The sequence below is a fragment of the Jaculus jaculus genome, chromosome 1, assembly GCF_020740685.1.
Source record: "Jaculus jaculus isolate mJacJac1 chromosome 1, mJacJac1.mat.Y.cur, whole genome shotgun sequence".
In the NCBI taxonomy this organism is placed as follows: domain Eukaryota; kingdom Metazoa; phylum Chordata; class Mammalia; order Rodentia; family Dipodidae; genus Jaculus; species Jaculus jaculus.
Window position 1 is genome coordinate 13,935,048 of NC_059102.1, and position 14,741 is coordinate 13,949,788.

The 14,741-nt window shown below is 43.9% G+C and overlaps 1 protein-coding gene across 2 annotated transcripts in view; it reads left to right on the top strand.

Annotated features, from left to right (window-relative positions):
* LOC101597791 (minichromosome maintenance complex binding protein) overlaps positions 1 to 14,741 on the top strand; it is a 42,981-nt gene that overhangs the window by 9,546 nt on the left and 18,694 nt on the right. For both annotated transcript variants that reach the window (XM_045142007.1, XM_045142006.1), the window contains exons 2-6: positions 5,956 to 6,041; positions 7,295 to 7,435; positions 7,530 to 7,571; positions 9,494 to 9,595; positions 14,067 to 14,211. In XM_045142007.1, the coding sequence (XP_044997942.1) occupies positions 5,956 to 6,041; positions 7,295 to 7,435; positions 7,530 to 7,571; positions 9,494 to 9,595; positions 14,067 to 14,211 (516 nt within the window). The remainder of the gene's footprint in view (positions 1 to 5,955; positions 6,042 to 7,294; positions 7,436 to 7,529; positions 7,572 to 9,493; positions 9,596 to 14,066; positions 14,212 to 14,741) is intronic.

The following is a 14,741-nucleotide window of genomic DNA, read 5'->3' on the forward strand; positions in this document are numbered from 1 at the left end:
GTGCATCTGGCTTTACGTGGGTACTGGGGAATCGAACTCAGGTTTTTAGGCTTTGCAGGCAAGCACCTTAACCATCTCCAGTCCCCTTATTAAATTCTCGTAGCCCGGGGTTAGGGCTGTAATCAGCAGTAGAGCGTCCTCTGACATGTTTCATTCATCAGCTCATCAGTTCTTTTGCCAGTGCTGCACAGGAGGTTCTGTTTTTGTTGTTGCTGCTGTTGTTTTTCTTTCTTATGCTTTGGGACCGTGTGTTTTGTAACATAGCCTGACCTTGAAGTCCTGATCCTTCTACCTATTTTCCAGGTGCTGGGATTACAGGTATTCACCACTGCTCCTGGCTATTTGGTGTTTGTTTGAGGCAAGCCCAACAGACTGCTGCTGCTTCTTTTTTTTTTTTTTTTCTGTGTGAGGGGAAAGAATTGGTGCTCCAGGGCCTCCGGCCATGGCAGCCGAACGCCAGGCTCATGTGCCCCCTTGCGTGCTTGTTTCACTGTGCATCTGGCATACATGGGACCTGGAGAGTCGAACATGAATCTTCAGGCTTAGCAGGTAAACAAACTCTTTAACTGCTAAGCCATCTCTCCGGCCCTGGCTGCTTGTTTTTGAGACAGGAATGATAGGTCAGGTTGCTCTACAGCTCGCTGCAGCACAGGCTGACCTCACACATACTGTGCTTCTCCTGCCTCAGTCTTCCCAAGTGCTGGGGTTGCAGTTGCAAGCCACTGTGCCTACCTAGCTCCCCCCTGGCCTCGACCTCAGGATCACCCTGCCTCAGCCTTCCAGAGTGGAGAGATTACAGGCAGGTGCCACCACGTCTAGTTCAACATCTTTATTATTACTAGTAGTAGTAGTATTGGTTTTTCCAGGGAGGGTTTCATTCTAGCACAGGCTGACCTGGAATTCACTTTGTATTCTCAGGGTGGCCTTGAAACTGTGGTCCTCCTACCTCTGCCTCCCGAGTGCTGGAATTAAAGGCATGCATCACCACGCCCGACTCTTAAAATTTATTTATTTGTTTGAGAGAGAGAGTCAGACAAAGAATATGGACACACCAGGGCCTCACTGCAGACAAACTTCAGCCACATGCACCGCTTTGTGCACTTTATATAGGTACTGGAGAATCAAACCTAGGATGTTAGTTAGACTTTCAGGCTTTATAAAGAAGCACCATTAACCATCTGGCCATCTGTCCAGACCTTTTAATATTTTGAGGCACAGTCCTCCTGTAGCCCAGACTGACTTGGAACTCACTTTGTAGCCCAGGTTGGCCTCAAACCCATGGCAATCCTCCTACCTCAGCTTTCCAAGTGCTGTGACTACAGGAACGAACACCGTGCCTGGCTGCTGCTTTTTTGGTTTTTCAAGGTAGAGTCTCGCTCTAGCCCAGGCTGACCTGGAATTCACTATGTAGTCTCATGATGGCCTCAAACATGGCGATCCACCTCCCCCTGCCTCCCTAGTGCTGGGGTTAAAGGCATGCGCCACCACACCCAGCCTCTCCTGGCTTCTTTTCATTGAAACTTTTTTTGTGGCCTGATCATAGTCCCCTCCTACACCACTCCAACTGAACACTCCATTCTGTTGCCTGGTTGATAGTTGTTACTATCAGGTTCTGATAAGTACTGCTCATAATTTTTTCATTCATCCGACCTTTGCTCAGAAAGGAAATTTCAGATATTAACTGACAACTTTATGATTTCAAGGTGGGTTCTTGATACATTTGAGTTATCTGTTATGAATTTCAGCCATAGTAATTTATTACCATGTCTTTGCTGATAATTTTAGCCATGCTACTTTTATTTAGAATCCTGCCCTGTATATTTTTTATAATTAGTGATTTTAGTATTTTATTTTTATTCATTTATTTGAGAGAGAGAAGGGGCACGCCAGGGCCTCCCGTTTCATACGTCCACCAGACTTAAGCACTACCTTGTGCACATTTGCCAAACATGGGTCCTGGGGAATTGAACCTGAGCCCTTTGGCTTTGTAGCTAAGCACTTTAACTGCTAAACCATCTCTCCAGCATTTATTTACTTACTTATTTATGAGAGAGAGAATGGGCATGCCAGGGCCTTTAGCCACTGCAACCGAACTCTGTCATATGTGCCCCCTTGTGCATCTGGCTAACATGGGTCCTGGGGAGTTGACCCTGGGTCCTTTGGCTTTGCAGGTAAACACCTTAGCCGCTAAGCCATCCTTCCAGTCCAGTAGTGAGATATTTTATCCAAGTTGTTTTTTTATTTGTCTGTTTTTGGGTTTTTTTGTTTGTTTGTTTGTTTGTTTTCAAGGTTGGGTCTCACTAGCCCAGGCTAACCTGGAATTCATTCTGTAGTCTCAGGGTGGCCTCCAGTTTATAGTGATCCTCCTACCTCTGCCTCCTGAGTGTTGGGGTTAGAGATGTGCACCACCACACCCAGCTTTGTTTGCTTGTCTGTTTGGTTTTTCGATCCATTTTGTTTATGAGCTAATTCTATTGTTTCTTGGATCCCATATTTCTCTCTTTGTTGTCTTTTTGTTTTTAAGTTTTAGAGGCTGCCCTGAGAAGAGAACAAGAGGCACATTTGTGACCCATCAGCCCTGGCAGAGCTGAGAGTAGATAACCCTGCAGTTAGAGACTCCTGAAAGACGCAGTAGATAGCAAGCTGTTTGCTTGTTTTTCCTCTAGCAAGGGTCTTGAGGATGTGCATATCAACCAAGCAGAGGTGAATAAATTTGCCCGCCTACCGACTCCAGAATATACACGTGGTGAAGTGCACTTTGGACATCCGCCATTCACAGTTAGAGCCAAGTGTCAACAAACTTCCAAGAGGGGAGGTCATCAGAGCCCCTACCACCGCGAAAGCAGATTGGAAATTTGGAACATAATATAACAAGAAAATTCAAAGACATAGAAATAAATCTTTTGTTTAGGGCTACAGAGATGGCTTAGCAGTTAAGGCACATGTCTACGAAGCCTAAGGACCCAGGTTTGATTCTCCATGTCCCACATAAGACAGATGCACATGGTGGCATGTGTGTCTGGAGTTTGTTAAAAAACAACAGCAACAACAACAACAAAAAAACAACTTTAAACACATTTTAAAATTGTGTGTGCATACATGTGTGCATGGACAACTTTGGGGTGCTTTTCTTCTCCTTACACCCTGTTCAGGACAGGGCCCCTCTTGTTTTTGCTTCTGTGTGTGCTAGTCTGGCTGGCCCATGAGCTTCCAAATTCCCCTGGCTCTGCCTCCCAGTGTCCTAGGACTGCTGGAAGCACAGCCGTGGGAGGCACTTCACCTCTGGCTGTGTGTGAGTGCTGGGGAATCGAATTCAGTCCAGCTGGCAAGCAAGCGTCTTTAACATCTTGAGTCATCTCCCCAGCCCTGGAAAAACCTTCAGAACAATGCATAAATTAAAAAAAAAAAAATCCCTAGAAAACTGTGTGTCTCTGTGTGTGTGTGTGTGTGTATTTATATTGTTTTTTCAGGGTAGGGTTCACTCTAGCTCAGGCTGACCTGGAACTCACTCTGTAGCTCCTGGCTGGCCTTGAACACACAGTGATCCTCCTCCTTAAGTGCTAGGATTAAAAGCGTGCACCACTACACTGATTTTTAGATAGTTTTGTCTAATTATTTGAGAGAGAGATCATGGGCACCTCAGGACCTCTTGCTGCTGCATATGATCTCCAGGCACATGCTTCACATCATGCATCTGGCTTTACTGGGGAACCAATCCCCCCCCCCAGGCTGTCATGCTTTCCAAGCAAACACCTTTAACTGCTGAGCCACCTCCCCAGCTCCAGAAAATGTAAAATATTTTGAATTAAACAGTTGAGGACACAGCAATGCAACACTACCTAAGCACACCCAAAGATGTATTTAGATGCATTACAAGCATTTATTAGGAAAAAAAAAGGTTTCAAATGATTGACTTAGTCTTCCATATATACAACTACACCCTGGTGCTGATTGTCAGGTTTAGCATGGAAGCAGCACTCTTGCTCGTCTCCCCAATTCCTCTGGATTCAGCTGTGGCTTGGCTGAAGAGCAAGGGGTAGCTTATCTCGGGTCTCGCTACCTTCTGAAAAAGAAGAATGGGTTCTCCAACGGAAGGTGAAGTCAGCGTAGTTTAAATGGGATCAACATTATTAATTTAGGGAGAATTAGATGTTTGTAACCCCTCTTTTAGCCAAAGGCTAGTGAGAACTTGTCACTGGAGAACATAACCTTTGTCTCCATAGGAGTCTGATCTGATTCCCAATTCCAAATATTGGTTCCTTTACACTGAGCAGATCTCTAAGGCAATAAGAAAGCTATTGATTACCCACTGAGGTTGTGTGCCACTATTGCACCGGTGTGTACATCAGGGTGTTTGCTTCTGAGTAGCTTAGACCTCTGGCTGCTCAAATCGTTGTTGGCCACTTTCCCCCAGGAGCTCACGTAGCGCTTTCCGGCACTAGGCAGGCTGTCTGGGGACTGGCTCTCTCCTGAATTCCAGCCAGGTCTCTCCGTGCTGTGTGTCAGCAGCATATGGTGTCTTCAGCAATAGGGTCTTCCAGCTCATTTTTTTCCCCACAATTTTTATTAATGTTTTCCATAATTATAAGAAATGTCTCATGGTAATACCTCCCCGCCCCCCACTTTCCCCTTTGAAATTCCATTCTTCATCATATTACCTCCCCATCTCAATCATTGTACTTACATATATACAATACCAATCTATTAAGTACCCTCCTCCCTTCCTTTCTCTTCCCTTTATATCTCCTTTTTAACTTACTGGCCTCTGCTACTAAGTATTTTCCTTCTCACACAGAAGCCCAATCATCTGTAGCTAAGATCCACATATGAGGGAGAACATGTGGTGTTCCAGCTCAATTTTTAAGGGCTTATAAAATATCAGTGTGATGTGTCTAGAACTGACAAATCAGTGCCATAAAAGACGTTAGGCTGAGGGCCCCCCCAGATTAAAAGAGATTAAAGACACTTGAGAGCTAAACATAAGACTCTCTAGAGTCTGAGTCCTGTACCAAAGGGAGAGAAGTGCTTTGAAGAAGAAGTATTGGCTGTGCAAGCATGAAGACGTGAGTTGGATCTCCAGCACCCGGGTCAAAAAACAAATGGTTGTAGCCTTGCGTGCCTATAATCCCAGTGCAGGGGGACAGAAGACAGGGTCAGTGGTCAGTCAGTCTGACCAAATAATAATAATAATAATAACAACAACAACAAAAACGGCAACTACAAGTTCAGTAAGACTGCATCTCCAGGAAATACTGTAGAAGAGCAATAGAGAACACCTGACACACTCCTCTGGTCTCCACGCATGCACCCGTGTATACACTCACACAGTTAAATAGTTAGAGATAAACATACCTGATATGTGCAACTTTAATAGAAATCAGTAATAGAACAAATTTTAAGGCAAATGTTCATAATTTGAATTATTGGACTGGAGAGATGGCTTAGCGGTTAAGGTGTGTGTGCCTGCAAAGCCAAAGGACCCATGTTCAATTTCCCCAGGACCCGCATAAGCCAGATGCACAAGGGACACATGCATCTGCAGTTCGTTTGCAGTGGCTAGAGGCCTTGGTGTGCCCATTTTCTCTGTCTGTCTTCTCTCTCTCTCTCTGCTTGCAAATAAATAAATAAAAATATTTTTAAAATTTGAATTATTGCCGTAAAGCTGCCCTTCATTTCAGGGTGGTTATAAAGGTCTCTGCCGATGGTGGCTCGCGCTGCTGTTCAGGTCAGCTGCATAGCATGGGCCTCCTTTCTAGGCTGTTAAGCACCAGAGAGCCATGGTGTCAACAACCTCTGGATTTGTAGTACCCAGCACTGAGCAAGGCAAACTCCTGAGTGCCTGTGACATTCCATATTCACATTTACCTGTTTTTCACTGGTAAGCTAATGTGTGACTGACTTGAACATGCTCTGCTATCATGCTGTGCTTAGCTTTGAAAACTGTTTCTCTTCCAGCCCAAAATGGAGTTAATCCTGACTGGGAGAAGAAGGTAATTGAATATTTTAAGGAAAAGCTGAAGGAAAATAATGCTCCTAAATGGGTAAGATTATTGCTTTTTTAGGGGAGAAGGTTCGGGTTCAACAGGTTGCAGCTTCCCTCTGGAGTAGTGAACCTCATGTAATTTATAAATACACAGATGAAGGCATACTTCTGCTCTGAGTACACTGATATCAAAAGATTTGGGAGCCAGGTGTAGTGGCGCATGCCTTTAATCCCAGCCATCCGGAGGCAGAGGTAGGAGGATTGCCTTGAGTTCAAGGCTAACCTGAGACTACATAGTGAATTCCAGGTCAGCCTGGGCTAGAGTGAGACCCTACCTCGAAAAACCAAAAAAAAAAAAAAAAAAAAGATTTGGGGCTCCTGGCATGGTGTTGAACGCTTTTAATCTCAGTACTTCGGAAACTGAAGTAGGATCACTGTGAGTTTGACCCAGCCTGGGACTAGAGTGGATTCCTGCTCAGCCTCGGCTGACGTAAGTCCTTACCTTAAAAAAAAAAAAAAAAAAAAAAAATTGCCCTCCTGTAATGTAAGTTCAAGCAATTAAATGCTTCTGTATTTTGCCTCTAGATGGCAGCATCTGACTTCCAAACTCGCAGAATTGCCTCTATTTTGTTCCCTCATTTTAAAAGAATTGGCATGTAAGGGTTTTTTTTCACTTTTTTTTGGTTTATTTTTATTTATTTATTTGAGAGCGACAGACAAAGAAAGAGGCATAGAGAGAGAGAGAGAGAATGGGCGCGCCAGGGCTTCCAGCCACTGCAGACAAATTCCAAATGTGTGTGCCCCCTTGTGCATCTGGCTAACATGGATCCTGGGGAATCAAGCCTTGAACCAGGGTCCTTAGGCTTCACAGGCAAGCGCTTAACCGCTAAGCCATCTCTCCAGTCCAGCATGTAAGGGTTTAAGAGATGAACTGATACAAGTAAGTGTCTTTTTTTACCAAATGGAAAATATTCAGAAGCCAGGGATGGGGGCTCTTGCCCACAGTACCAGCATTTTGGACTGAGGTAGGAGGATCAATACAAGTTCCAGGCCATTCTAGAAAACAAAGTGAGACCGTGAGTCAGAAAAAGGAGGGGGGAGGGAGGAAGGAGGAGGGAAGCAAGCAGGCAGTCAGAAGGAAAAGGGCACGAACGTGCAAGAGCTTTTCAAAGGGAAGTTTTTTGTGATGAGCATTGAGAGTATCTGGCTTCCTCATAGGACTAGATCTTGAACGTGTGTGTGTGTGTGTCTGTGTGCCTGCCTATCTATAGACAGCATATTTTGTTAACTTACCTGTTTGTTTTCTTTAAGGTGCCATCATTGAATGAAGTTCCTCTTCATTATTTGAAACCTAACAGTTTTGTAAAATTCCGTTGCATGATTCAGGATATGTTTGACCCTGAGTTTTACATGGGTGTCTATGAAACGGTTAACCAAAACACAAAAGCACGTGTATGTATGACTTCTTCTCACGAAGCTTTCTATTTATAATTTGTAGCATTAACTGTAGAGGTATAATACTATTATCCTTTGTTTTTGGTCATAGGTTCTTCATTTTGGAAAATACAGAGATATAGCAGAATGTGGGGTATGTATTTTTAAGATTTATAAAACTTTTTATTGTGGAATTTATTACTCCTTTGGTCAATCTTCAGTTTATTAGTTTTATATACGAAAAAGCTCTATAACGTCATGTGAAATACTTTATTTGGCCTTAAGAGCTTTTTATCCTTTTTAGTATGTGTGTGTTGATGTGTGCATGCCATGGTACATATGTGGAAGTCAGCACAGGCTTGGGGTGTTCATCCTCTCCTTCCACCATGTTTGTGATAGTGTCTTATTGTTTGGGGATTTTATTTTGTTTTGTTTTGTTTTTTTGAAGCAGGGTCTCACTGAAGCCCCAGGCTGGCTTCAGCTCATCGCAGCACCATGCTTGGCTTAGTGTCTCACTTTGCTGCTGGGACGGACTACCTTGAGCTTTGGGATTCTCTTGCTTGTGCTTTTTGCCTTTTTTTTTTTTTTCTTTTTTTGGTTTTTCGAGGTAGGGTCTCACTCTAGCCCAGGCTGGAATTCACTATGTAGTCTCAGGGTGTCCTCAAACTCTCGGTGATCCTCCTACCTCTGCCTCCCGAGTGCTGGGGTTAAAGGCCTGCTCCACCATGCCCAGATGAATTTCATGCTGATACCTGCACATCGTGTGCTGTAGTGATGGTGGCTAGTTAAAGTCCATCTCTAGTTTTAGAGATGTTTTAGACAATTAGTGTACCAAAATAAATTATTTATTTATTTTTTTTTTTGGTTTTTCGAGGTAGGGTCTCACTCTAGCCCAGGCTGACCTGGAATTCACTATGGAGTCTCAGGGTGGCCTCGAATTCACAGTGATCCTCCTACCTCTGCCTCCCGAGTGCTGGGATTAAAGGCGTGCACCACCACGCCCGGCCAAAATAAATTATTTAGCTTAAAAGTTTTGCCTGTCACTTGTTTGTGTTTTATTGAAACACGGGCCCTGATTGTCAGCAGTTGGGAAGAAAACGGGTTCCAGGTGGGGACTGACCAGGCGGGTACTTAGAGCCTCTGTAGGAAGGTGAGGCCTATAGGGTTATCTGTGCTCTGGGTTTAGCCCTCTGCTTTGCAGATCAAGAGTTTTAGCTTCATTAGCTTATTTGGAACTTTTTACCTCCTGGGTGTCTTAGCTCCTGCTTGCCCATGTCTTGAGAGATACCCCAATACCAGTCTGTTCCTGGTTAAATAAAGTGTCCCAGTTTAGTGGGTTGATCCCTGACTTGGAAGGAAGTGTATGTAGATCCTGACAATTTAGAGTAGTGAATTCATTTAAAAGATGGTTTGTCCTTCTTGCCCCAATGAGTGCCAGGCCTTGCAGAGTCGTTTTTCTTTCAGTGTTTCATAGGACAGATAATGTGCAGGTTACATAATATATTTGAGAGAGAGAGAGAGAGAGCGCGCGTATGAGCGCACAGGGCCTCCTGCACTGTACCACTTTGTGCATCTGGCTTTACATCGGTTCTGGGGAATTGAACCAGGTTGTTGAGCTTTGTAAGAAAGTGCCTTTAACCACTGAGCCATCTCCCCAGCCCAGGTTTGTTTTTTTTTTATACAAATGGTAATTTGAAGGCCAGGTGCCTTGGCTCACTCACTCTTAATCCAAGTACTTGGGACTCTGAGACAGGAGGATGGCTATAAGTTTCCAGGTAGTATGGTCTAGAGTGTGAGACCCTACTTTGAAACAAAAGAGTGGGGGCAGGATGTAGCCTGAGAAACTTTATGTGGTAGCACAAACCTTTGTAGTGCCCAGAACAGGAGGGTCACAAGTTCACACCAGCCTTGGCTGTGCACCAAGATGGTATCTCCCAAAAAGAAAGTAGTTTGAAATTAGTTGCTTGCTAATTTATATTTAAGGTGACGTACTATGGTTTTGTAATGTGAAAATGTAGTTGGTAATCTTTTTGTTTTTCTTAATAAAAAAATTAAGTATTTTTGCATATATCACAGCCTCAGCAAGAACTTGATTTAAACTCTCCACGATCTACCACTTTGGAAAGACAGACTTTCTACTGCGTTCCAGTGCCTGGGGAGTCTACGTGGGTCAAAGAAATATCCTTTATCTAAACCTTATTATCTGTTGAATGATTCCTAACTCCCCTCCTTTTTTAAAATATATTTTTATTTATTTATTTTATTTGACAGGGAGAAAGGGGGTGAGAAAGAAAGAGAAAGAGAATGGGTGTGCCAGGGCCTCTAACCACTGTAAACGAACTCCAGACGTGTGTGCTCCCTTGTGCATCTGGCTTATGTGGGTCATGGGGAATCGAACCTGGGTCCTTTGGCTTCGCAGGCAAACACCTTAACTGTTAAGCCATCCCTCCAGCCCCCCCCTTTTTTTTAATTAAAACCAGAATTCAGGGGTTAGGGAGGTGACTCAGTGAGTCAGGTGTTTTCTATGTGAGTACGAGGACCTGTGTTCAAATTCCCAGCACCTGTGTATAAGCAGTGTGTGGTGGCATGTGCCAGTAATCCCAGCATTGGGGAAGTGGAGAAAGGAGGGTACCTGGGTTGCTAGGTAACTTGGCTAGCCAAATTGGTGAGCTGTAGATTTAAGGAGAGACTTTGACTCTAAAAAAGACAAAAAAAACCCTCCCCACATTCCTTCCAGGTTCTAATCTTTTTACCTGGTGACATTACCAAGAAAAAAATCTATTCTTTTACAAACTGTGACTTTAATAAATAATAGAATAAACATCTTAAGTATTTGTAATGTTGAATCTCTTTGTCAACTTGACAGAATCTAGAGTCACCATGGAAACAAATCTCTGGGCATGTCTGTGAGAGATTTTCTAGAGTAGGTTAATTGCAATGGGAAGATCTACCCTAAATGTGGTGGCAGTGTTCCTTAGGCTGGGTGCCCTGCACCTAAGGATAAAAAAAGAAAGAAAAGTTAGCAAAATAGCAGCATCGTCTCTGTTTCCTGGCTGTGAATTGAACGTGACCCTTGAACAGTGAGCTGAAACCAACTTTCCTTTCTTAAGTTGCTTTTCTCAAGTATTTATCACAGCAGTGAAGAAAGCAACTCATTTTTTGACAAAATTTTAAACAAATTTTAATTTTTTTAACAACTTCCATGATTATAAACAATATCCCATGGTACTGCCCTCCCTCCCCCCACCTTCCCCTTTGAAACTCCATTCTCCATCGTATCCCCTCCCCCCCTCAATCAGTCTCTTTTATTTTGATGTCATCATCCTTTCCTCCTATTATGATGGTCTTGTGTAGGTGGTATCAGGCACTGTGAGATCATGGGTTTCCAGGCTATTTTGTGTGGGGGGGGAGCACATTGTAAGGAGTCCTACCGTTCCTTTGGTTCTTACATTCTTCCCACCACCTCTTCCGCAATGGACCTTGAAGCTTGGAAGGTGTGGTAGAGATATTGCAGTGCTGAGCACTCCTGTCACTTCTTCCCAGCACCATGATGCCTTCTGAGTCATCCCAAGGTCACTGCCATCTGAAAAGAGAAAGATTTCAACCAGAAGTGAGAGTAGCATTAATATATAGTTATGAATATTAAGAGAAGTGCTTACTGGGCAGTGTGATGAGCATATTATATACATTTAGCCAGACAACAGCAGGTGTTACACCCCTAGGGCTCATGACTACCCCTGTTGTAGGTTTTCAGTATCAGGGATGTATTCCTTCCTGTGGAGTGGGCCTCCAGTCCATGCAGTTAGTTTCCACCATGACAGATATGCCACTATTGCACCAATTGGCTCATTTGGCCTGGCTGGCATCATTTTGACATCTTTATTTTTTAATATTTTTACTTATTTGCAAGGAGAGAGAGTGCATACCAGCTATATGTACCACTTTGTGCATCTGGCTGCCTGTGGCTACTGGGCAGTTGAATCCAGGTCATGAAGGCTTTGCAAGTAACCTTTAACCTCTGAGCCATCTTCTCAGCCCTAAAATTATGGCATGTCTTTAAAATCAGTAGCTGTTAGACAGATTAAGGTTTCGATTTCTAGTTGCTGAAAGGTATGGTAATTAGGTTATAAGGTTCCTGTTAGAATTCATTCTAATTTTCTTCAGGGGGGAAAAAAAACAAAGACATGTTGGTTCTTTTCAGAGGAGATTGAAAACAGACCTCCTTTTTATTTCATATTTCTAGTTAGTAATTTTTCTAGTCTTGGGGCTCATACATTAAAGTGCATGGGTTTTGTGTGTGTAGAGTGTGAGGTATATGTGATGTGTAATGTATGCCTATGTATGTGCGTGCCCCACACACATGTGGAGACCAAGGGAAAACATCAAGTGTCCCTGTCTTAGCACTCATCCACATATTTTCTTGAGATGGAGTTCTCCCATCTCTGCCTATTTCCCACACCCCAGACTGGGGTTATAGATGTGTGTCCACACCCAGGTGATTCTCTTTGTGGGTTTTAGAGTTAAGGTCCACTCTAGCCCAGGCTGACTGGACCTCTCTCTCTAGTCCCCGGCTGGCCTCATCTCAACCGTGGTCATGGCTGAGAGTAAGGTGTGCGTCACCACTGCTGACCTGGGCTTTTTTCTTTCTTCCTTTATATCTTTTTCTTTCTTTTTGCAGAGCTGGGGATTGAACTCAAGACCTTTTTTATGTAGGCTATCTTTCTACCCCTGAGATATCTCCAGCCCCCTGAAGTGTTTTGTTGTTGTTGTTGTTGTTGTTTTATTTACTTCTTGAAGATACTCGGATAATTGGTTTCACATTTTCCAGTATTGGAAATTAGAAGCAATACATTCCTCTCATTGCTGCTTTAATTACACCCCACAGGGAGAGAGTGAGGGTGTCAGGGCCTCGTGCCCCTGTAAGCAAATTCTAAATGCCCACTTTGTGCACTGGCTTTACATGGGTACTAGCAAATCAAGCCAGGGCCTGGAGGTTTTGCAAGCGTGTGCCTTTAACTGCTGAGCCATTTCCCCAGTCCCCTTATTTGGGCTTTTGAGACAGAGCTCCTTGGCAAAAGAGGGGTCTTAGGAAATCAGGTGGCCCCCAACCTTCTATCTTCAAGGTTGTTTTCTTCAGACATGTGCTTCGTGTGTGTGTGTGTGTGTGTGTGTGTGTGTGTGTGTGTGTGTGTGTGCGTGCCTGCACACAGTCTGGCACATGTGTGAAGGTCTGCGACAGGGTCTCTTGCTGCTGCCAGTGAGTCTGGCCCTCAGACCTTTTGGATTCTTCTTCTAGCTCCACCTCCCACTATCATGAGGGTGCTGGGGTCACAGATGCACGTGCCACTTTCTCACTCAAAGTCTTGTCCCAGTCTCTCATCATTTTCTGCAATTTCAGTGACATGATTGTAATACTAATTAATATTTTCGAGCCAGGCATGGTGGTGCATGCCTTTAATCCCAGCACTCAGGACCTGAGGTAGGAGGATTGCTGTTAGTTTAAGGCCACCCTGAGACTACATAGTCAATTCCAGATCAGCCTGAGCCAGAGCAAGACCCTACCTCAAAAAACCAAAAACAAAAAAAAAAAACTGAACTAATTAATATTTTCTTCCAAGTAACTTAGCCTGCGTTGATTTTTGCTTTCTTTCTCTGTTGTTGAGAGTGGAACCCAGGTCTTTGGCATGCTAGACAAGCTCTCTGTCACTGAACTACACCCTAGCCCCTTGTTTGTTTTCAGCCCTTTTTCCTCTTTCTGCTTCATTTAGATTATTAATATGACTTGTCTTCAAGTTCATTGACTTTTGCTTATACCCAGTCTCCTATCAGGTTGGGTTTTTTGCATGTGTGTTGTATGTACCTGTAAGTGCAGATGTACAGTGTGTACGCATGGAGGCCTGAGGAGAATGTGGGCTGTCCTTCCTCTGTCACTCTTCTCAGGGCTTCTTTTAGGCAGTCTCTCTCAAGTCAGCTGCTGTTCCTGAAGCACTAGCAAGTCTCTGGCTTTTGTGTCCACGAGATGACTGGGATTACAGTCATGTGGCAAAGCCAATCTGTTGACATGAGTTCTGGGGAACTGAGTTTAGGGCAGTCTCAGGCCTCAGGTTGGCAGTTGTAACAAGTTCTCCTACCTGTTGAGCCTTCTCCCCAACCCTCTTTCTGTTACTTTTTATTTTCAGCATGGAGTCATTTTGTTTTGTTCATTTCAGGTATTTTCCAGTTGTAATTTAATATATTTTTAAAAAATTTATTTGAGAGAGAAAAGGGGTACAGCAGGGCCTTCAGCCACTGCAAACGAGCTCCAGACACATGCGCCACCCTGTGCATCTGGCTTCCGTGGCTCCTGGAGAACTGAACCTGGGTCCATTAGCTTTGCAGGCAAGTGCCTTAACCACCAAGTCATCTCTCCAGCCCTGCTACTTATTTTTATTCTTTCCATTTCTCTGTTGCCATTCCTCAGCTGTTTTCATGCACTGGCTAACAGAATACAGTTTCAATCCTTGAATGAGGGGAAACACTCCAGGAAAATTCCCCATCCTTCTAGCTGTACAAGGTATTTTTAAATTATGTGTAACACGTAGCAATGTAATTAGCATGTGTTAGGATTTTCCTCACTTCCACATAGTCTTTTCTTAACCTTTTATTTAACGCCTACATCAATGCGAACCAAGCTCGAGTCAGTCCCTCAACGTCCTACACTCCCAGTCGTCACAAGAGAAGTTACGAAGATGACGAAGATATGGACCTTCAGCCCAGTAAACAGAAAGACCAACATCCAGGTGCCAGACAAGCAGGTAGTACATGCCAGCGTGCTTCCTAGAGATGTCTGCTCTCACAGGCAGTATGTTTTCAGATTCATTGTTAACAGTTCTAGACTTAGGAGATAGTAGACTTGACGTGACAGTCGTCAAAATATGGCAGTTTATGAGCCGGGCGTGGTGGCGCACGCCTTTAATCCCAGCACTTGGGAGGCAGAGGTAGGAGGAGTGCCGTGAGTTTGAGGCCACCCTGAGACTCCATAGTGAATTCCAGGTCAGCCTGGGCTGGAGTAAGACCCTACCTCGGGAAAAAAAAATATGTGTGTGTGTGTGTGTGTGTGTGTGTGTGTGTGTGTATAGCAGTTTGGACCCTGGGATGCCCATTCATATGTGCATATGCGCACACACATGTGCAAATAAATCCTCTTTTTAAAAAGTTTGTTTTTTTGTTTATTTTTATTTATTTATTTGAGAGCAACAGAGAGAGAAAGGGGCAGGTAAATAGAGAATGGGCGCACCAGGACCTCCAGCCCCTGCAGATGAACTCCAGACGCATGCGCCCCCTT